Below are 24,461 nucleotides of genomic sequence, written 5' to 3'. Positions count from 1 at the left end.
GGCGTGTGCCCCTCGGCGGGATGCGCCGGCTGATCCCTCTGGTGGGAGGTCAGCCCCTCTATTTCGGGCTCCTGGGAAGGCACGTAGACTGCGCTTCCCAGGCGTCACTTGCTCGGGCCAGACCCGGCACGCTGGGGGCCAAAGGGGTGGGGGAGGGGAGGGGCTGGAGGTGACTGGGTTTAGACCCGGTGGGAGATCGAGGTTCCAGAACTGGGGTGCGGTGGTGTGGTAGTTTGGTCACTTGGCGGGTGAGGATCGGGGTGGGGGCAGAGATTGGGACGCGGAGAAGGAAGGAGGGGGTTGGAGATAACGTGCTGTTTGTTTAGGATGGATGGAAAGCTCGCAGGAGTTAAATGATGTACATGCCTTGGAGACACAAACACACTGACACACAACACACCATTAGCAGGGCTGGGGCTTCAGGAAGATTAATTTAGGGTTTGGCTAATGGTTCAGGGCGGCCCAGGGGCGAATGTTTGAGGGTTGTGGACCGTATATTGCCCGCGCGAGGTGGATGGCTGAGTGAAAGGGGTGGGGGCTAGCCAGCCAGGGCTTGGCTGCCGGGACCCACTGCCTAGGAAGGGGAGGGGGCGGGGCGGCCGCTGCGGGCAGCCCTTTTCGAGGCAGCGGGTGTTGATGGATCCGGGCCCAAGTTGGCTGAGGCTCTGCCCAGGGCGGCGATGGCACCCGGAAGGCTTGCGGCGTGCGAGTGTGTGTATGAGTGTGAGTGTGTGTGCGCGCGCGAGTTGGGGCGGGGGGAGCGCGCATCGTTGCGCGTTTGTTTCTTGGAGGTTTTGGGGCGTGGAGAGAAAGGGAGCGAGCAGGGGCTCCTGGCTGCTGCTTTGGGATTCAGCAGGGGCAAGGGAAATGTGGTTAGTGCGTGTTGGAGATCTCGGGCCACTGGTGGACGCGGCTTCGCTGCTGCTCCGGTAGGACCCAACGGCGCGGGGGCGTGCGCATTTAGACCCTGAGGGAGGGACGCGGAGGTCACTTTAAAAGCAGGCATAGAGTAGAGGTTAGAAGTTGGAGGTGCTTTTTCTCTGGCACTGAAGTAAACGAGAAGAGGAGAGAGAGTGGGCTGGAGATGGATGAGAGACGGGTGGGAGGCCCGAGCCAGCCTGCCAGCAAGGCGCTATCCAGAGGCGGCAGTGCTGAAGCGCAGGGCGAGCGGGAGCTGGCTTCGGGCACACGTGTTTACGCGAGTCGGAGGATTGCGCGAGCCCTCGTCGGGCTGTTTAATGAAAGTCACATCATATTGGTAAAGAATGGGCGAGGTGGCTTTGGTTAAAAATAGTCTGCTCTTAAACCTAAAAGGTGCGTTGAACTGGGCCCAATTATTTAAAACCTCATGAAAAGAATATAGAAAGACTATGAGCTGAGGGGAGACCAGGTATGCACATTGATGGGATCCAAGGAGGGAGACTGGGAGATAGCCATCCCTTCCTCACCATCCCTTCAGCTTTTAAAAGTGTTTTATTAGGAGCTAATGCTAACTTACTTGTTAAGTAAAGACTTTTGTTTAAGCATCAGAATAGACCAGAGCATCTCCTCATTCTTCTAAGGGAATATCGGTGCCCTGGGAACACTGTAGTTTCGCTGGTGCTTTTATCCCTGTCCTGCCTTTCTTCTCTGTCCATATTTCCTCTAGCCATTTTATGCCACTGTACTTTGTTCCTCTCAGTTGCCCAGGCGGGTTTGGTTGTGCTCTCCTCTAGAATTCCTTGGCTCTAGAAATCTTTAGTGAGCCAGCCAGTACTCTGCCTTTTTCCCTGGGGTTAAAGTAATTAATTCCACTTGTTTTGGGTTGTAGGATGGGTCGATTTAACTTGAGAACCTAGTATTCCGTCTTGCAGCTGAAAAGAGTTTGGTAACAGTGATAAAGGCTTTTGTTAAGTCCATGCTGACCTGCCAATTCTCCATGAGTTTAGAGGATAGAATATGTGGAAATAGGCATGGATTACAGCAAAGAGGTTTAGACATAGAATAGGTGAAAGGAGACTTTCTGACAGGGGTAACTATTTGCTTGATATTGGAACTGAGGGATAAGAGAGAGAATATCTGTCAACAAAGCCTTATGAGTGTCCATTAGTTATGCATTATCTGAAGAGCAACATGGAAAGAGGATATGGTATGCTCACTGTGGCTATAAGGAGCTTATAACCTAATGGAGGATTTAGCACATATACATATGAAAGGAAACAAGAACAAGAACACAAAATACATATTAAACTATTCTTTGTGGACTCTTTCATGGGAATCTTTGAGCTCATGAAAAATTTTGTGATTTCTTTCTGTATATATGTGATATCACTTATTCCTAATAACAAAGTTACCAGAAAGGCATCATGATCTCCATTTTATGAATAAGAAACTGATGTTCAGAGGGGAAGTGACTTTCTTAAGTGGCTTAAGTGATATGGAGAGCGGGTGGCGGAGTTGAGACTTGAACCCCACATTCTTAATTCCTCTTGCAGAGACCTTTGCACTGTACCAAATGCAGGAACAAGTGCTCACTGATCTGACTGCATAATTCCATGAAGTCTATTTCCTTCAAACATATACTAACAGAGATTAGAATTAAGTTGGACATCAACTAAATGGGATTCCTAAATATGTATTTTCAGAGCTTCCCACCATCTCTAAAGAAACCAGTTATCCATGAACTATTTTCTTCTTTCAAATAGCTTTTAAAATCTTCTCCACACATTACAGAAATAATTAATGCAATAAAATTGTCAAACTTTCTTTAAGGTGTCTGAAATCTGTAATAGAATTTTTTTTAAGATTTGAACAGGACTTTAAAATTAGACATCTTTATTAGAGCTCCCATGTTTTGAAATCTAATTGTTTACCAAAGAAAAAAGAGAAAGATTATAAACAAAAAGAGATGTGATGTTCAGAACTGAAAGCTCACTCTTAATCTCTGTAAAGTAGTACTTTTACAGTTCTCAATATTTGTAAAATATTTTAGAATGAGCTTTTCCTTTTATTTTGATGAATGGGAAGTTGTATTCCTAATTGTGGCTACAGAAACATATAGAAAAATTTAATATTTGTGATAGAAATAGTTGACACCTATATACTTAATTATAAGTAAAATGTTTTCAGGGATGAGTAAATTTTTGGAAAAATCAATTCATAAACTAACAATGTTTTACTTCATGAGTCTGCCTTATTACATAAGAAACTAACATGACACTGGAAGGTTTTTTTGTGTTTTTTAACTTTTAAAAAATGTTTATTTATTTATTTTGAGAGAGAGAGAGAGAGAGCATGAGACAGGGAATGGCTGAGAGAGAGAGGGAGAGAGAGAATCCCGATTAGGATCCATGCTGTCAAGCACAGAGCCTGATGTTTGGTTTGAACTCAGGAATCATGAGATCATGACCTGAGCCAAAAATCAAGAGTCAGATGCTTAACCGACTGAGCCACCCAGGTGCCTCTTAACTTTTTTTTTTTTTTAATGTCGATTTATTTATTTTGAGAGAGAGGAAGCTCAAACAGGGGAGGGACAGAGAAACAGAAGGGGAGAGAGAGAATCCCAAGCAGGCTCCATGCTCTCAGTGCAGAGCCTAATGTGGGGCTTGATCTCACAAAGCATGAGATCATGACCTGAGCTGAAATCAAGTCAGACACTCAACGTGGAACCCCTAGAAGGTGTTTTTTTTAAAACACCTAAGATCTTAATTATTAATTATGTAGTGATTATATTTCAGTATAATTTCTTTGCATTTGTATTGCTGTGTTTGTCGATATATTCATGCCTGGGAAATCAGATAATAAGTTTAAGTAGAAAAATAAGAAAGGACTGATCAGAAAACTTTTGCCATAAAAAATAAAGGAACTGAAACAATTAGAGCAGAAGTGAATTCTGGTTTTTGATGATTGAAAAATAACTAGATTTTCCAGTTTTTCTACTGGAATAGAAAATAGTAATATTTTTACTTTGAACAAGTGGGTCTTTTGAAAAGAGACATGATCCAATTCTGTTCCTCTTCAAGGGTACTGAAGAGGGCTTTTTAATTATTGTAGAATTGGAAAAGCAGCCCCTATTGCTATAACTAGAAATCATAAGAAAAATGAATTTGAGTTGCTACTGATATAGATAACTGTCAGAAATCAAGAAACTGTTTAATATGCTCAAAATGGCTATAAAAAAAAGACCATTAAGCACAAAGTGGTGCTTTTTACTTTTGGCACCATTATCTTATTTGATTCTACTCTGCAAGTTAAACTGGATAATATTATCATCTCCCTTTTACAAATGAAAAAGCAGAGGTACAGGTGTAAGTCATTTGGTCGAGGTTATAAGCAAAAGTCAAGATAAAACTAGTTTTCTGATATCTAGATTCTCTCTCTCATTCAAGATGTCTCTTTATTCCTTTAGTTGCAACAGCACCTATGAAAAGAAAGTCACCTAAATTTAGTTATTAACAAAGGGTTATGGGAACTTTGTGAATATTTTCCTTGGTAGTACAGGCAGCCAACAGAATATATTCAACAAAGATATCTGTTCCCAATATCTTATACTATAACAAGGAAAGGCTATTTCTTTTCTTAGTACCCTGTATTTTCCATGTAACTCTATCACTGGACCATTTTTTCCACCACTCTCTTACCTCCTCCTTCCTCCCCACTCTCCTGTTACCACAACTAACACCTACTTATTCTTCAGATTTTACCTTCAGTGGTACCTCCTCAGGGAACCTCCACTGACTTCTAAATTAAGTATGGTTACCCTGACATTTGATCCCACATCACTTTATACTTTCCATGACATAACTCTCATCTCATTATGTTTAATGACTGTTTTCCATGCGAGACCTTAAGCAATATTAGAACACAAAAAATGCATGGTTTCATTATGGATTGATTTCCTTGTGCCTAGCATGGAGTAGGCTCTCCATAATAGTATAATTAATAAAAGTTACAAATAGCAAGTCTTTGCTCCATCATAGTTGTTGAGTAAATACAAAATAAATGAGTGTATAAAATCTTGTTCAGATAGAGGAATCAACCATGCACAAAGGCTGGGGTGGTAAGACAGAAAGCCATGACGTATTAGAACAAAGGAAAGTTTAGGATGGCTCAAGGAGAAGGGGAGTAAGAGGTAATACTGGAAAGACAGATGGAAGTCTAATCGATTATGAAAGCTTATTAAGTCATGTTAAGGAATTACGATTTTATCCCAGGGAATGAAAGAATATCACATGGTTTTTAAAGTAAAGGAACGTCATATTTGTATCTTTGAGGTTATGATTTAATTGAATTTTGAATAGATTAGTGTAAGGGTAAGAATGGAAATGTAGTGACCATCTAGGCACCTATTTCAACAATACAGAGTTCAAGTAAGAGATGGTCACCTCACTCTGGTTAGTGGTACCTGGGATGGAAAGTAAGTGTATTTGAAAACATTTGATGGGTAAAAGGGATACTTATTTGGTGACTTGATGGGTGGTGGTGGCAAAGTAGACCAGGGTAACTCTCAGGTTTCTGTCCAAAGTACATGAATAAAGAACACTGGAAGAGGAGTTCATTTAGGGTTTATGGGAAAAGCGAAGATTCATACTGACTCTAAAATTTTGGAAATGTGCATACTAATCCAGCACTGATGCAAAAGAAGGAAATACTGAAATTCAAAATGTCTTTTAGCTGGGACATCTGAATCTTCAAATAAAAGCTCCCAGTGGGTTCTAGTTGGGTTATTCAAAGTTCCTCATGTGAGAAAGATATTGAAATTCGTTAACATTATGGAAATAAAAAGATAAAAAAGGGTGTGTTGACTTTTTTAAAAGTATGAAATTGGAGAAAATCAAGGTCCTAAAGTTGATTCTTTTTTAATTTTGAGGTTGTAAAATTGGGAATAGTCGATGCAGTTCAAAAGACCATTCTAGAACATGCCCACCACTGTGATGAAGGCTGTGATAGTATATTCAAGTAGATTTGGGCATTCTAACTCATTGATGAGATAAAAGTCCACAATGGAAACTCATGGATCAATCATGGTTGTTTCACTGGCAGGAGCTGTGTCTGTTCATGACATGAGAATAAGGACTGAAAACGAAAATTTAGACATTTTTGTTCACAAGAAGAGGTGGTTTGATTTACTTTATCCAGCTGAACTCATTAGCTGAGCCTCATGTGGACACAAGCTAACTATGAAAGGCAAATATCCCATCTAGAATTCACCCCAAACCAAGGAATAAGATAAAACCAAGATGGTTGATGTTCTAACAATTTTGAAATGAAGTAATATTCATTTTCAGCTTTTCTTCCCTTTTTGTTTTACTTAATTTTATTCTATATGTCTAAGCCTTTTATTCTAAGATATGCTTAGAACTATGAGAATTGGAGGTTCTATGCCTTTTAGGAAAAAGTACAAATTATTACTTGATACGAACATCCTTTAAAATGTTATGAATGTCAAGAGAAACATTTCTATACACATTTCTAATGTTAGACCAAGCCAAATGAACAACCTAGAAATGTGGAGGCAAACTAAGAAACGTACCTGCTAAGCATCAAGTTTGGACTCCTCTGTTTCAGAGATATCCTTAGACATGAGAGGAAAATGTAAAACTAGATGGGTTATCTGCATTTCTGTTATTTTTCTACTGATAGGCAATAGTTGTGAGAGTAGTATATGGATGACTGGGAAAGAGAATGAAAACCCAGTTTTAAAAGTGTTTCCTTAAGGAGTACCTGGCTGACTCAATCAGTGGAGCATGCAGATCTTGATCTCAGGGTTGTAAATTTGAGCTCCACATTGGGTGTAGAGATTACTCAAAAATAAAATCAGTCTGTTAAGTGTCCGACTTCAGCTCAGGTCATGATCCCGCAGTCTGTGAGTTTGAGCCCCACATAGGGTTCTGTGCTGACAGCTCAGAGCCTAGAGCCTGCTTCAAATTCTGTGTCTTCCTCTCTCTCTCTGCCCCTCCCCTGCTCGTGCTCTGTCTCTATCTCTCAAGAATAAATAAACATTAAAAATTAAAAAAAAAACTTTTTAAAAAGAGTTTCTTTAAAAAAGATTCAAGTGCAAATTTTATAATATCATTGTCCTTTCAGCCACAGATACAGTGTTCTGAATACAGTGATTGTTTAATCAATATTTAATGATACTATAAAATATACACTTTCTGGTAGAGTTCTTGTTCATTTTCTACAAGTTTTCAAATCATCTTGAATTGCTCAAAAAGATCCTAAGGAGGGGGTGCCTGGGTGGCTCACTTCAGCTCAGGTCATGATCTCACAGTTCTTAAGTTCGAGCCCCGTGTTGCTGATAGCTCGGAGCCTAGAGCCTGCTTCAGATTTTCTGTCTCCCTCTCTCTCTCTGCCCCTCTCCAGCTCATACTCTGTCTCTGTCTCTCTCTCAAAAATAAATAAACATTAAAAAAAAAAAAAAAGATCCTAAGGACCCAAAGGAATACATTAAATAATTTTTCAACACCACCTTTTTAAAACAATATTCAACTCACAAAATTTTGGTTAAGCAAGGCATTTAAAATAATCCTAACAACTTGATATAATAGCTAAGAATTGGGATATAGGAATTTATTTTATAGAGAATTACATAACTTTATTTATGAATATGTTCCATATAAATGCAGCATTAGTTTACAAGGAAGAAAGTTTTCCATTGCCAGAGGTTTTCAAATCATAAGCATTCAATTGCATGAAACAAATTTACTTTTTTTGGATACAGTTTGGCAGATAGCCTCAGAATTATCTTAGCCCAAAAAGATGTTATATGGTATGACCAAGCCCATCCTCCTAACATTGGCATCCTCTCTCCATCTCTTGTACTGTACAATATATGACTATGAACTTTGCAACAAAGTCAAGTGTTTTAACCACTACTAGCATCATTATCTTCCACATTATCATTTTAATAATGGAGCTACCTTCTTTGAGCTTCTTTAAATTCTACTACCATTAAACTGTTTTCCATTAAAGTTATCACACAATTCTCTTTAGTTCAGAACAAATGAGACATTCATGAACATTCTTGTAATTCTGGAGATAAAGGGGTAAGAGGAAGAAGTAGAAAAGAGCAAGACAAAGAGGCTAACCCATGGAAGTGGTGGCAGCTTAAATAGCACTCTTTTTTTCTACTTTCGTCTGCATTAGGTTACCTCCACAGCAGTAGCCATGCTGCTACATGTTGGCCTCATTTCATATTTACCAAACAGTAGGAGGGTGAGTGAAACATAACCCCCAGATAAGACTAAATGCATATGGTTTTGCTCTTGTTCCAGTTGCTTAGGTCAAAAACCTTGGACTTTCTTGATCTATCTCTCTGCACCCCACATCCATGTCTGCAAATGATTTTGGATCTCTCTGTCTTCAAAATACAAGTAGGGCCAACCACTTTTCCACATCTACAACCCTAGTATAAGCCACTGGTCTCCTTCACCTGCATTATTTCAATAGTTTTTTAACTGATCTCCCTGCTTTCACCCTTGGCCCCAATACTCAATCCTCAACAAAAATAGCCAAAGCAATCCTTTCAAAATGTAAACCAGATCTAAGTCAGATCATGTTGCTCCTTTGCTCAAAATTCTCCCATGGCTCTCTTTCTCATTCAAGGTCAATGTCATTAAAATGACCTACAAGGTCTCCACGATTTGCCACCTTTCTCCTCACTGCCCCCCCCCCCCCGCCATAACACAGCTCTTTCCACCTAGTTCTTTTTTTTTTTTTTTTTTAATTTTTTTTAACGTTTATTTATTTTTGAGACAGAGAGAGACAGAGCATGAACAGGGGAGGGTCACAGAGAGAGGGAGACACAGAATCTGAAACAGGCTCCAGGCTCTGAGCTGTCAGCACAGAGCCCGACGCGGGGCTCGAACCCACGGACCGTGAGATCATGACCTGAGCTGAAGTCGGACGCTTAACCGACCGAGCCACCCAGGCGCCCCTCCACCTAGTTCTTATCCAACCATAATGACCTCCTTGCTTCGACCTTACAGTCTTTGTACTGAATGTACTCTCTGCCTGTAATATGCTCCTCCCACATATCCCTATGTCTAATTCACGCTCCTTCTCAAAGTTTTTTTTAAATTTTTTTTTAATGTTTATTTATTTTTGAGAGAGATAGAGACAGAATGCAAGTCGGTTAGGGGCAGAGAGAGGGAGACACAGAATCCGAAGTAGGCTCCAGGCTCTGAGCCGTCAGCACAGAGCCCGATGTGGGGCTCGAACCCACAGAGCTGCAAGATCATGACCTGAGCCGAAGTCAGGCGCTCAACCAACTGAGCCATCCAGGTGCCCCTCAAAGTTTTTGCTCAAATGTAACTTTCTCATTATCTACTTGGCAGATCCTATTCCTCTGATCATATAATTTAAAATTATATTTAAAATTATAAAAATTATAAATTATAAAAATTTAAATTATAAGTTTAGTAATATTTACATTTAAATTATAAAAATTTAAATTATAATTTAAAATAATCGCAGCTCACACCCTCCCAGTCCCCCTTATTCTCTCTTTTCCCCTTACCTCTTATCACCATTTAACAAATCATGTTATTTCCTTTCTTGTCACATTTATTATTTAATGTCCCCAGCTAGAATGTGAGCTTTTCGTGGGCAGGGATCTTGGTTTACTCTGCTTACTAATGTGTCTCAGGCTCCTAGAAGAGTCCCTGACACATTGTAGATGCTCAATAAAAGTCTGTCAAAGGAGTGAATGAATGAAGTGTTATAATTACCTACCACCCTCACCTCAAGCCTGTATTCTTTTTGTGGCAGGAAGGGCAAAGAGCCTTGAAAGGAGTCAGTGGCAGTTGATTCAACAAAGGTTTATTGAGTTATGAAGGTGCCTCAGGCACCATGCTAGGCCTCAAGGACGTGACAGTTAAAGGCACTCTTCCCCATGCCCCTGGGAGGAGACGAGCTAAACATAGCACTTCAAGTCATAAGTGCCATAAAAGAGGTAGAGTGGGAACATAGAGGGAGAAGACATGGTGTGAAGGCCATCAGAGCAGGTATTAGTGAGAGTGAACTTGAAAGTAGGAGCTGCCCAGCGGACAGAATGTAGGATAGCATTCTGGGCTGAGATCGGGGTATGTGTAAAAGGCCTGTAACAGCGTGACACATTGAGGGATCTCCAAGGAGCTTGCTAGATAACTGGGTGTGGGTGGGGACAAGGAAGGGCAGGAGATGAGATAGCCAGAAAACAGGGTTGAGTGAAGAGGGGAGGGGGCAGTTTCAAAGAATTCAGGCTTTACCCACGACTGTCAGTGAGCCCCTGAAGGTTGATGGGCAAGGGCATACATTTCAGATGTGAGGCCTTGCATCCCAAATGTCAGTGTCCCTGTCACTGTGATTTTATCTAAATATCTTTAAGTTATTTCTGTATTACTCTTTGAAAGAAGGAAGTAAGGCTTTTCCTTTAAAAAAAATTTTTTTTATTTGTTTATTATTTTCCTAAATGGAACCATTGTCTATCACACAAGCCATATCTACTAAAAAAATACATTAAGTGAAAAATAATACTACGGTACAGCCCACCCAAACAACCAACCTCTTCCCTGATTGGAAGTTGTCCTCACCTATGTTCTAAACATATGCCTTCTGTACATCAATAGGATGGCCCCTCATTGTTCAAATACTCTCAGATTTGGTGAACTTGATTCACCCTAGTTTGATTGTCCATAATTTGGTAGAATTTTAGATCACGTGTTTTCTCTCTTTTCCATAGGCTTAATTGTCAGGAGAGTAAAGACCATAGAGATCCTTTTCTTTGACACTTGTTTTTAGCTCTCATCCTTTTAGGAGGTCTTGAAGAAGTATGTTTATGCTCTTGCTATAAAACTATGAGTTTCCATGACTTTGAAATTTAGTGTTCTATCATTTTAAATCCTCAAGTAAGTGACATTCCAGTGGGGGGCTGGGCTCGGAATGCTTTACTCTTCAACATTTCCCAACCCTTCATCTTGGTACCCACAGAGAGGCAGAATACTCATTCCATGCAGCAGTGAGATTAAAATACATCAATAACTATTCATATTTCTTTTGAAATATTTATGTGCTGATAAATATTTAGCAGTGTGTGGTTTGTCACATGAACTACGAGATCTGTAGGCAAATGTTTTTTGTCGTTGTTAAGTTAGAGACTGCTACCCATTATAAATTAAGGAAGACAACAAAATATTATACATATAAATTTAAGCCATAATAGCTTCACTTACCAGGAACCAATCTGGCTAAGCACAGTTTAAATTTACTTGTGATGCCCTGGGAATCAAAGTTTATAGATAATATGTGATTTTTCCATGCTGTGAATAGTGTTGATAAAGAAGGGATAAATGTCTTAGTTTTTCCTATTGCTTCATTATTTCTCTATATATGGATATTAATAAACTGAATTGGTATTGATTAGGGAATATACTTAGTCTCCTTTAGCCTTTGTTTTCTCATGTGTAAATAGAGTGATTGATATAACCCAGGGTCAGCAAACTATAGCTTGCTGGCCAAATGTGGCTTCCAAGCCAAGAATGGTTTTTATATTTTTAACTGGTTGGGAAAAAAAAAAAGGAAAAGGAGAATATTTTGTGACACATGAGAATTTTATGAAATACAAATTTTAGTATTTATAAATAAAATGTTATTGGCATACAGCCATACTCAGCAGCAGATGTGAGCAGTTGTGGTAGAAACCTTATGAACTATAAAGCCTAACCTGTTTACTATCTGGCCATTTACAGACGTTTGCCTATCCCTGATACAACCTACCTCTGGGGGTTGGAATGGGGAATGAATCTAAAGGTTTCCAAAAATATAAAGTGTGTTGAAGTCCATTACCCAGAGGAACTCTTTAATGAACAATTTTCAGTCTAAACTAAATCACCAAAAAGACTTGTTTAAGCAGTAAATGCAGTTTCAATTTCATAATTGTAATTTTTCCAGCTGACTGAGTAAATGATCGTGTTCACAATGGGGATGATTTTCTGGTTTTCGGTTTACATTGGACATTGATTAGCCCCTCTGGCTGCTGTTGGGCATTTATCTGCCATTGAACATTAGATGTATTTTCCCAGAACATCCTTTTCCTGATTCACAGCTACCTCCTTCTTTAAATCTAATATCTTACATACTTTGTATTTGAGGATTTTAAAAGATTAGCACAACAGTTTCATCAGGCTTTTGCAGCCTGCTCTTGGAGTTACATCTCGTTTTTCTGCAGCATCTCACCTCTCTGTGAACTCTGATAGCACTTGGTTTGTACCTCTCGTATAGCACTTAGCACCTTGTGTTGTGGGGTGTAGCTATTTCTGTCCATGTTACATATTCTCTATCTGATTTAGGCCCTTGCCGGGGTCATATGGCGTTCTGTATCTCCTGAGGTGCCTAGCACAGTGCTCTGGGCACATGGAAGTTTCTGTAAATATTTACCAAATAATTGAATGATTGAACTTTTAGGAGTATTTAGAATCCTAAACTGTTAGGAATATTTAGAATTCTCAAAGGTAAACTAGGTGATCAGAAATCAGACAAGAATTGGGGAATTGGCAAATACAGGAAAACAGAAATCAAGTATGACAGAGTCAGGCAATAGGACAAATCACAGAACACTCTTCAGGGACTTCAAAACTGAGATGACTGCTGTCCCAGGATGAGAAGTCTCACGTGTCCCAGAGTGGAATCCTATCCCAGAGTATAGCCTTTCCAGATATCCACAGAGGGAACCTACAAGTCATTTTGGGGAGCTATTAAGTAAATAACTTAGCAGGAGTGAAAACGTGGGGTCAAGGATGAAGGTGAATCCTACCGCTGTCCCCTGGATTGCTTCAATCAGATGCCTTGTACATCTAGGGATGGCTTCTCAGGGAGGTGGAGTAGGTTGGAGGATGGCTGAGGAGTTAAGTTTTATTTTTGTTTATTGACAGTTTGGAAAAGGTTTTATGCACAAGTCACCTGGCAAAGGAAACTCTGTACATTGTTTACTTCCAATAGGCAAAAGGAACAGAAAACCTGGTTTGTTGATTGCAAGTCTCTATCTTCGGAAATTGCAGAATCCCCATTTGAAGGAGATTTCAAAATCATGCAAGATATTCTGTACTGAAATCCCCTTTAAAACATTTCTGCCAGTGTCTGTCCAAACTCCGTGTCAGATCTTCCTAGCCAGAGAAGGCAGTGTTGTCCAAAGCAGTCAAATGGCACTTGGCACGGTTTTACTTTCTTTCAAGATTGCTCCTTCTATTAGGCTGACATTGGCCTTCCTGAGACTTTCCTGTGTTGGAAGTTCTTTTCCTCGTTTTTTTCCCTTGAGATCCACAGAAGAGGTTTAATCTGTCTTCTTCTACTTGTGAGACATTGGAATGGCTGAAGACAGCTACTCTCCTCCCCAGGCCTCTCTTTAGGCCTAAAAAAAAACCCAAGTTCTTTCAGCAAGGCATCCATTACTGTTTCTAGTCTTTATAACACTCTGGCTCATCTTCTTTGAACATATCTTCGTTGTCTATATTCCTCGTTAAATGTTATGTCCCGTTCATGATGCTGCATTCTTTTTTTTTTTAATGTTTTTAATTATTTTTGAGATAGAGAGAGACAGAGCATGAGCAGGGGAGGGGCAGAGAGGGGGGAGACACAGAATCTGAAGCAGGCTCCAGGCTCTGAGCTGTCAGCACAGAGCCCGACGCAGGGCTTGTACTCGCGGACCGTGAGATCATGACCTGAGCTGAAGTCGGACACTTAACCAACTGAGCCACCCAGACACCCCTCATGATGCTGCATTCTAATGTCGCCTGGTGTGTGTGATGTCTTATCTATTATTGGACTTAACTTACTGGATGTTCCCTTTATTTATGGGGTTCTGTGGATCTCTTTCTAATTAAATCAGGTAAGACAAGCTATTGCTACCCGCATGCTATAATGTCCTGATATTCTGAGTGATCAATCAATTTGGTGGACTAAGCTGTTGAACTAGTCCAATTTATTTGAAGATCTAGCTGGTTAAAACAACAAAAAATCTGACTGGTATATTGTCAAGATGTGGTATCCTCTGGAACCTTGCAGGTCTGTGCACATGTCTAGCTATGTGAGATGTCAGCCATACACTGGGAATGACATGCTGCCTTTAGAATAAGAAACTTTAGGGGCGCCTGGGTGGCTCAGTCGGTTAAGCATACGACTTCAGCTCAGGTCAGGATCTCGCGTTCCTTGAGTTCGAGCCCCGCGTCAGGCTCTGTGCTGACAGCTCAGAGCCTGGAGCCTGTTTCAGATTCTGTGTCTCCCTCTCTCTGACCCTCCCCTGTTCATGCTCTGTCTCTCTCTGTCTCAAAAATAAATAAACGTTAAAAAAAATGTTTTTTTAAATAAATTGGGCAGGTGGAATTTAAAAACAAATAACAAAAAAAAAGTCATTTTTCTTATGGAAATTTCCAAACATGCAAAAGTAAACAATGAAGCAATGATACGCGGAACCCCAAAGTACCTGTCACCCAACTTCAATAATGATCAATTCTTTGCCCATCTTGAGTCATTGATACTCAGACACAATTCCCCACGTTTGCCCTATATTTTTTGAAGTAAATCCCGGACATCCTATTGTTTCAAGGTGAGAGCCTTTCACCTAGTACATAATTGCTTCTCTGTCTATATGAGACCTCCATTAACAGACTGGATCTTTCTCCTCCTTGCTTCATGTTTGTTTGCTTGACAGCTCGAGTTGCAGTTGGGAAAGTGGGGGGACAATGTCTAATTTCCATCTTTGAGCAGACATAATAATGCCTTCACCCCAATCAACAGTAAGTTACACTTTATCATTGGAATTGCCTTCACAGCAGTCTTTCTCATGTGGGGCCTGGAAGGCTCCCCTCCAGAGTTGAACTCCCACCGGACACAATGGGCCATTCTTCCTTGACCTACAACATTCAGCTCCTTATCCCTTGTCATTCAAAGCCATGAATGTCTGTGTTAGAAGATGTTCTACATCAGCGAGCCCCAAACTGGGGCTCTGAAAACCAGAGCTTCTCATAAATCAGAAGAGGGGTCTAGGAACTGTTTCCAGAAAGTGTATACATTCACCCTCCATATGGCACAGGGTAGGGGCATCTGGAGGGCTCAGTCAGTTGAGCGCCTGACTCTTGATTTTGGCTCAGTTCTTGATCCCAGGATCACGGGATTGATCCCTGTGTCACATTCTGCACTGAGCTTGGAGCCTGCTTATTATTCTCTCTCTCTCTCTCTCTCTCTCTCTCTCTCTCTCTCTCTCCCTCTGCCCTTCTCCCTGGCTTGCACTCTCTCTTTATCACTCTAATATATATATATATTTTATATATACATGTACATATACATATATATATATATATATATATATATGGCACAGGCTAAGCATCAAGTTTCTGGGCTTTTACTTGTATTGTTATCAATTTGGTGAGGTAAGCTCATGCTGATCAGGAGTCCTGCTTAGTGGTTATAGATGTCATTGGTGAACAACAACCAAAAAAAAGTGGGAATTTTTTTCTTCCATTTCTTCAGAGGAGGAGGAAAACACTTAAGTAAATTCTGTTTGGTGACAGTTTTGCTCCTGGGACAAGATTTGAATTCTGAGCTTCCGTTTGGCCTAACTTTTACCCCTTGTAGGAAATTAAAATAAAATCCTTCTTATTGGTGCCTTAATCCTTCCCTTGTGCTGTTTTAAATCAACTTTTCAAAGTGTATTGTCATGCAGTTTTGTCACTATTTGCATTTAAATGTAGTGAATAAAGAACTCCCTGCAGAATCCTTTGGGGAATGTTGTAGCCCAACATCCCAGTTTGCCCGGTAAATCTAGCAGCTGTGAATATTCCTAAAAGAGGTTTGAAAGACTTCTCCATTGCGGGCTGCTCTGGTTTTGTTAAGATTGTTTCTTCATGGTTTCATGCGTGGCCTTGGAGCTCTGGCCACGGACAGGGAAGCTGGTAAGGACGTTTTCCGGAGTGGGGGCTGTCATCACTGTGGCCAGCTGGGTACTTTAACGATGTTTTTCTGGCTTTGCCTGCCTGCATGTGCTCCCATCCCCCACTGCAAGCAACCCACAGCCATTTACACACTTGCATTTCTTTTAGATGCAAATTGGTTTATTTCAGTCTATTGTGATCAAAAAAATTTTTTTTGGTTTGTTTGTTTAAAGAACTGTAGAAACACTTTGTGTTTGAAAAGGCTGGGAAGGTGAAAAGGAGTAAGAAATGAATGGCTTAGGAGAAATTGTTTTATCATCTGACAATGGCTTTGGGGTAAAGTCCGAGCTTTGGAAATCAAAAGGATGAAGAAGAGGAAAGAAAACTCAACTTGTCAATTAGGTGATCTCAGCCTCCTTTCCCTTCCTTCTCCTTAGGCTTGAAACATACTCAGAGGGTTCATGCCCAAAGGCCTTTGTGGGAAATGGAACCACAGATATTCTTCCTGCCCCGAGGAAGCCTGCCCCGACTGTAGCCTGACCTCCTTAATACCATGGAATTTTTCTGGCCTATGTTGTGACCAACCCTGCTCATCCTCTCTGTTAGGGTCAGGCGCAAGGCAGGGTAAAGACAGGAGTCAGAGGCTAAAAAATGTTAGCAGTCAAAGGCTTTATTTGGGAGCTAAGGTCTCAGGCGAGGTTCCGTGACTCAGGGAGAGAGAGAGAGGAGTCAGGGAAGTCGCGCCCAGGTGTGGTGGGGTGGGGTTTTTAAGTTGCAGCGGTTCCGGGTTTAGGTCCGGGTGGGCCTTTTTCGAGTCAGGTGGTGCTGTCGCTCGGTGATTGGTTGACCTCCAATTCGTTCTGGCAGCTACTAGGGACTTTCCATTGGGTTGCGCTGGCAAGATGGCCATCCCATCTACTGTGGTTCCAAGGACATCTTAACAGTCTCCAATAAATAATCACCATAAATGAACATAAGCTAATGTTTATTGAGTACTTACTTTGTGCCAAGCACTTTTTTTTTTAAAGGTTTGTGAATGTTTCTTCTTCTTTTTTTAATGTTTATTTTTGAGAGAGAGAATGCAAGCAGAGGAGGGACAGAGAGAGAGGGAGACAATCTGAGGCAGGCCCTTCACTGTCAGTGAAAAGCCCCACGTGGGGCTTGAACCCACTAACTGTGAGATCATGACCTGAGCCCAAGTTGGACGTTTAACCGACTGGCCCACCCAGGCTCCCCATGCCCCAGGAACTGTTTTCATGCTCTTCTGGTCTTACTTCATTTAGTCCTTATAACAATCCTATTAGCATTCCCATTTAGCTAGTGATCTAGCTAACTTGTGTTAGGTAACTTGTGTCAAGTCACACAGCAAATGTGTAGAGGGCAGAAATGTAGACCCAGATGCTGTGATTCTGGTTACTATTTTAGCTCCTACAAAATGCTGCCTTGATCATTTGCTGAGTGAGAAGGGATGCTGAGCACTGGATTCGGGGCTGTGACAATGCAGAAACAGGCTGGGCCTCCTCTGACACTTGTATCTACCAAGTGGGCCACTGCTAGGGATCCTGCCCAAAGCAGCCAAGTGTGGAAGGGCCAGAGGACTCTGTGGAGCTCCAAGGAGACCTGTGGACAAGTCCAGAGGGACAGAGAAGAGAGCTACGAGAAGGGCTCAGCCCAGAAGCAGGGGAAGATCGGGAGCAAATCAAGAAGGGCCCTGGGTGACAACCGTACACGGAGTGAAATAGCCATAGTCACCTTTCTGCTAACCTTTTTTAAAATGTTTATTTATTTTTGAGAGAGACAGAGTGAGCAGAGGATGGGCAGAGAGAGGGAGACAAAGGATCTGAAGCAGGCTCCACGCTGTCAGTGCAGAGCCCAACTTGGGGCTCAAACTCATGAACCATGAGATCATGACCTGAGCCAAAACCAAGAGTCGGATGCTTAAGTGACTGAGCCCCCCCAGGAGCCCCCCCCGCTTTCTGCTAACTTTAAGGAACAGGGTCAGAGTGGACAGATGGGACTATAATATTCTCTCCTTTCATATTGTAGCTGGCAAGGGTGTCTACAACAAATTGTTCAGTAACCTCCCTCCCCCGACACAGTAAAATGAGTGTATAATAGTCCCTACCCTACTGGGCTATTGTGGGCATTAAATAAAATAAAAGTGGATATATTGTCTTGTGTGACTGCCTGGCTTTCACTGTGGGCCCCAGTGCATTGTTTCACCCCTTGCAAAATCACAGATCTGGTCCCTAAGGACTGAGTGATGGAGACTTGACTCAATATTTTACAAAGAGATAGAAGGGGTTACAGTGTAAATCACCAGTTTCTAAAATGTCACACTCACGTCTACAGAAAGTTGGGTTCTTCCCCTGTGACAGCAGATCTGCCTCTCTTCCTCAAGCGGCTGCCCCCCACCAGCCCAAGTCCTTCCCACAAAATGCCCTCCTTTCCCCCTCACCTACCCCACACTTAGCTTTCCTGGCTCAGCTCCCTCTCTGTCATGCTCCCCACCTCTCTCAACCCCTCTGCCAGCCTGCCTACCCCACTTAGTAAGCAACAGCCCCTAGACAGACTCTGCCCAGCTTTAGTTCTCCAAGCATGCCCCAGCCCCGTATGCAAAGACTATAGCCCATCCCGTCACATACAGAGTTTTTAGCAAAGGGTCCGGCCCACAGTAAGTGATGGACGAATGTGGGGAATACTTGCAATCGTTTCAGTGTCTGTCCCCTGACATCTTGCCTGGGCCAGCATGCAGCCACCCCGGAGGTCTGCCTGCCAGTATAGTGGGGGATTTGGGAAATGACAGAAAGGCAGAGTGTGGGTGATTGACGTCAGTGGATGCTGTGAGTGGGCTGAGACCTCAAGAGAGGCCTGCAGAAGTGTGGGCATTGCCGGTGAACATCCAGAAGTCACTGGGGAGGCAGCCTCCTGTCCAGCACAATTTGCTCTTCTCCTGTTTGTAATCACTGGTGGCTTACCTGTCAGCGAGAATAGAGTGAGTGCCGAAGGCATCCTGCCTGTTCCTGCTGGGCCGAGCGCCTCGTTTAGATGAGAGCCCTTGGTAGATCCTGCAGGGTAAGGATCTGTGTCCCTTGTCTCCCTGCAGAACAGTCTGCTTTTGCTGCTGCTGGAAAGATCTAGGGCCAACAGTCAAGTGACTGCTCATCCTCTGTGAGGGCTGGCAAGAGAACCAGGATCTAGGTCCAGATTTTTGCACCTGTCCTCACCCCATCATCCACAGGAACTAATGATGACTTAAGGTAGACAGAGTCTCCATAGAATGGACCATAATCAGATTTGTAGTCAGAAGAGACTTCAGAGGTCATGCAGTCGCTTATTGGATACTTTTCATGACAGAGAGCTCATTTCCAGTCTGTTTCATTGCTGGCAGCTTTATTTATTAGAAAGCTCTTCTGTCATGAGCAAAATCTGGGTTCTTATAACTTGGGGCTGTTTGTCCTAGTGTTGTCTTCTGAAACTGTCACCCAGGCTCTGTTTAGCTTTAAGACCACCCCAATTACCTAGCATCTAGAGTGGGACTCTTGCACATCTTTGTTATTCAAATGTATAATTTTACAGGGTCTCCATTCAACAGTTTGAAGCACTGTCCACCCTGCTGCCAGAGGAAGGATTTGTGGGTAACATGTTAATGAGTTATTGCTGGACATCCCTAACGTTAACTCATCTGCTCTACTCTGCATTGACCTTTATCCCTTTCCCTTCATAGAGCTATCACCCCTGACGTATTTTAGGGGTCTTTAATTGTTTACTTGTTTATTGACATCTCTTCTCTAGGAATAGACACCCCATGAGAACATAACCTTCTCCTGGTCTGTACTTAGCCTGGTCTGTACTTAGCCTGGTCTATACTTAGCCTGGTCTGTACTTAGCCATATGTCCAGTGTTTAGAACAGTGCTGGAACAGAGGAAGAACACAATATTTGTGGAATAAAATCAAGAGTAGATTAGGAGAGTGAAAGTCCCAGATCCTGTCAGTACTCATTTGAGCATTCCAGGCGGAGAGAACAGCAAGTGAAAAAGCCCTAATGTGAGTGCTTCTCTCAAATGCCCAAGAGAAAAATAAGGAAACCAATGTGCCTGGAGTGGGGAGAGACAGAGTGGTAGATGAGGCTAGAGAGATAATGGATGGCCTGATTGTATAGGACAGGTTGTTTCTTTATTTTTTTTTCAAGCTTAATTATTTATTTTGAGAGAGCGAGAGAAGCAGAAAGGGACGGAGAGAGAGCGAGAAAGAGAGACTCCCAGGCAGGCTCTGTGCTGTCAGTGCGAGAGCCTGATGTGGGCTCAAACTCACAACCTGTGAGATCATGACCTGAGTCAAAATCAAGAGTTGGCTGCTTAACTGACTGAGCCACCCAGGCGCCCCAACTTGTTTCTTTAAAGACTGACTGGTAGTGGCAAGAGCCCTAATCCTGGACTCAGGGGACTTGGGTTCATCCCAGTTTTGCACTCATTGGCTGGGTGACCCTGAAGCTGATATTTAACTGCTCTGGGGCTTATCCTTCTCGTGTGTAAAGTGGGATTGACACTCTCTGCCTTGTTCAATTTCAGAGTTGTCCTGAGGATGAAATACAATTATATGGGGCCAAGAATTCTGTAAACTGGAAAGCACTATATAAATAGGAGTTATTACTTTTATGATATTATGATTAAAGATGTGTAATCTTGATATAGCAAAAGTATATTTAGTTCGAGAATGAACTTATCTCCCTCTTGAGTTGAATTAATTTCTGGAGCAGTGAAGGATCATACAATTTCCAGAGATTGCTCTTTATGATTTTGAGCAACATCCTCATGACCAATACTTATTTAAGTGCTCAGTATGTGTAAGCACTTGTCCAATTGCTGGAGATACATCAGAGAACAGAACAGATACAAATCCCAGTTTTAATGGCATTTGCAGTCTAGAAGATGCAGAAAGACAATAAACAAAATAAATAATTATGTAGTGTGTTAGGTTTATAAGCGCCGCAGAGTGCAACGGAGGAAAAAAAGAGCATGATAGAGAAATAAGGAGGACCTGGGATGGGGGTTGCAATTTTATTTTATTTTTATTTATTATTAAGAATTTTTTTAAATGTTTATTCATTTTTGAGAAAGAGAGAGACACACAGAGCATGAGCAGGGGAGGGGCAGAGAGAGACACAGGAGACACAGAAACCGCAACAGGCTCTAGGCTCTGAGCTGTCAGCACAGAGCCCGATTTAGGGCTCAAAGTCACAAACTATGAGATCATGACCTGAGCCAAAGTTGGACACTTAACTAACTGAGCCATCCAGGTGCCCCATGGGGGTTGCAATTTTAGAGGGTGGTCAGACTGGAAGGAGGTGAGGGATTCAGCCATATGGGTATTGGGGTGAGAGCATTCCAGGCAGAGGGAACAGCAAGTGAAAAAGCCCTAATGTGAGTGCTGCTCTCAAATGCCCAAGAGAAAAATAAGGAAACCAATGTGCCTGGAGTGGGGAGAAAGAGTGGTGGATGAGGCTAGAGAGATAATGGATGGCCTGATTATGTAGGGCCATGAAGGACTTTGTCAGAACTTTGGATTTTACTTCAAAGGAGAAGGGTAGCCATTTGAGGGTCTTGATGATGTTATATCATCTGACTTCCATTGACTTACTCTGACTGCAATGATAAGAATAAACCATCAGGGATGAGAATAGAAACAGGAAAATCAGTGATATAGCTACTACATGTAATCTAGAAAAGAAATGATGGTAGTTTGGATCAGGGAGGTAAAGGTGGGAAGAAGAGATAGGATTCTAGATGTAATTTGTAGGAAGCTCCAATAGGATTTGCTATTAGCTCTGTTTTGGTGAGAAAAAAAAGGAATCAAGGATGAGCAGAGGCATTTGGCATGAGCCACTGGAAGAATGGAATCACCATTTTTTGATGCGGGGTGACTGTGGGAAGAGCAGGCTTGGGAGGGAATATCGGGGGCTCAACCTTGGATATGTTACTTCTGAGAAGATGATTAGATATTCAAATGAAGATGTTGAGTAAGCATATACCAGCAGGAACCCAAAATACAAATAAATAAATAACTCAAAAGTCATCAGCACATAGCTTATATTTGAAGCCACTAGACTGGCTGAGAATACTGAGGGAGTGAGTTTCCACAAGGCAGAGGTCAAGGACCAAGTGTTGTGGCACTGCAGTGTTTAGGGACTAGGGGCTGGGTGGGAGGGGTAGAGGGAAGGGAGCGACATTGACTTTGAAAGACAGCCAATGACGCTGTCTCGAGCATGCTATGAAGGCACACACACGAGTTGTGTCTTTCCAAAATGTCAGCTTTATTCGATCATAAAGCAAGGTTAAAGCAGGTTCAGGATTCCAAACTCAATGACATTTCTACATATTTAACTTTGCTTCATTCAAGTCACACAAAGCAAAGCACAATACAAAGTCACACAACCAACAAGATACAACAAGGGGCAGGAAGTCAACGAACCAAATGTGAGGTCAGTCCATGAGTGCACAGTTGAGATGAGGCCTTGGTCCAGGTCAGCTCTTGACATGTACAGCTTATTTTGTTCAAGCAGTGGAGAATCCCTTGTTATGTTCAGAGATCAATCAGGCAGAGCCTTCATTGGCTGTTGCCTTTTTTGATGCAAGCAGACATGAAAGGGTCAGCGTCTGGAGAGTCTACCATTTGCTGCAAAAGTCCTCCTTTTTATTATTATTTTTTTTTTATTTTTTTTTCAACGTTTATTTATTTTTGGGACAGAGAGAGACAGAGCATGAACGGGGGAGGGGCAGAGAGAGAGGGAGACACAGAATCGGAAACAGGCTCCAGGCTCTGAGCCATCAGCCCAGAGCCTGACGCGGGGCTCGAACTCACGGACTGCGAGATCGTGACCTGGCTGAAGTCGGACGCTTAACCGACTGCGCCACCCAGGCGCCCCAAAAGTCCTCCTTTTTAAAGGAGTTTAATCAGCTGTGGGCTTCTGTAGGCTTCCTTTGTTTCTGCTGGTTATCAGTCCTGGGTGCCATCGGCCTGTGCTGGTCTCAGTGATCTCTGGTCTTAGCTACTATGCCCTTGGCTGCTTACATCACTGCTTGACACGAGGGACTCCATCTTGCTCTCTACAGAGGCATAGGGAAATCAGGACACTGTGAGGTCCTGGAAGCCAAGTGAAGCTGGTGCTTCAAGGTGGGGGCAAGATCAACCACATTGAACATTGTTGAGAGGTCAACTAAGATGAGCTCTAGGAACTGACTGCTGGTGTCTCAAAGCAGAGGCCATCGAAGGCTTTGACAAGAGCAGATTTGCTGGAGTGGTGGGGGCAGAAGCTGGATGGAGTGAACATAAGAAAGAAAGAGGAGAGTAATTGGAGAGAGCAAATTTAGACGCTCTTTTGAGGAATGTCACTCTATTTTTTTTTTTTCAACATTTATTTATTTTTGGGACAGAGAGAGACACAGCATGAACGGGGGAGGGGCAGAGAGAGAGGGAGACACAGAATCGGAAACAGGCTCCAGGCTCTGAGCCATCAGCCCAGAGCCCGACGCGGGGCTCGAACTCACGGACCAAGAGATCGTGACCTGGCTGAAGTCGGACGCTTAACCGACTGCGCCACCCAGGCGCCCCTGAGGAATGTCACTCTAAAAGGAAGCAGAGAAAGAGCGAACGGCTGGAGGCAGCCATGCATCAAAAGAATTTTGTATTATTTTCGTATTATTGTTTTTTGAGATGGGAGAAATAACATCATATCTGTATGCTGATGTGAGTCATCCAACGGATGTGGAAAAATGGATAACATGGGAAGAGAGGAGAGAGATCTTGGAAGAAGGTTCTTGATTAAGTAAGAGGGTTGGGTCAAGGCAAAATTGCCTGGTGGCACTGGTAGTTCACTCATAGGAGAAGAGAAATCAGAGAATATGGAGTCACACGCAGAAAGGAGGATAGATATGGTGGTGGAAGTGTGTGGAGGTTCTCTTCCGTGAGTTCCTCCTTTCTCGGTGAAATAGGGGGAAAGGTCATCAGGTGAGAGTGAGAATGAGGGGGTAGGTACTGGGGTTTGAAGAGAAGAAAAGAATGCAACAGGAGCAGGGACAGAGCATCACTGACGTGGTGCAGGTGTTTCTTTAAGGGCTTTGGTGCTGCACTCATGTGAGAGAGCCTCAGTGCTGCTGTGCCACAGAATACAGTCGTCCCTATCCCTCCTCTAAGATTTCTTGGTCAGGTTTTTATTAATTTTTAAGCATAACTTTTGAAATTAGAACTCATTTGTGGGGACCCTTGGGTGGCTCAGTCGATTAAGCGTCCGACTCTTGGTTTCAGCTCAGGTCATGATCTCACGGTTTGTCGGTATGAGCCCCACATCTGGCAGCACAGAGTCTGCTTGGGATTCTCTCTCTCTTTACCCCTTACCCCTCCCCCCAACTCCCCATTCCCCAACTCCCACCAAATGAGTAAATATTTTTAAAAAACAAAACAAAACACCTCACTTGTGCATCACTCAAATGATTTTAGGTTGTGGGAACTTTCAGAACTGTCATGGTCTTTTCAAAAATTGACTTCATAAAAAAAAAAAAAAAAAAAAAAGGGCGGGG

The 24,461-nt window shown here is 42.4% G+C and overlaps 1 protein-coding gene across 2 annotated transcripts in view; it reads left to right on the top strand.

Moving 5' to 3' along the window:
- NMNAT2 (nicotinamide nucleotide adenylyltransferase 2) overlaps positions 1–24,461 on the top strand; it is a 147,977-nt gene that overhangs the window by 309 nt on the left and 123,207 nt on the right. Inside the window, exon 1 of one of the 2 annotated variants that reach the window (XM_045452627.1) lies at positions 6–48. The exons of the other annotated variant lie outside the window; for it this stretch is intronic. Coding sequence (XP_045308583.1) covers positions 21–48 — 28 coding nt within the window. The 5' untranslated portion in view covers positions 6–20. Of the gene's footprint in view, positions 1–5; positions 49–24,461 lie in introns of those variants that run through there. 2 annotated transcript variants of the gene reach the window in all.

The sequence above is a fragment of the Leopardus geoffroyi genome, chromosome C3 (assembly GCF_018350155.1).
Source record: "Leopardus geoffroyi isolate Oge1 chromosome C3, O.geoffroyi_Oge1_pat1.0, whole genome shotgun sequence".
Taxonomy (NCBI): domain Eukaryota; kingdom Metazoa; phylum Chordata; class Mammalia; order Carnivora; family Felidae; genus Leopardus; species Leopardus geoffroyi.
Note: the sequence above shows the minus strand (reverse complement) of the source record. Positions and strands in the feature narration are given on the sequence as shown.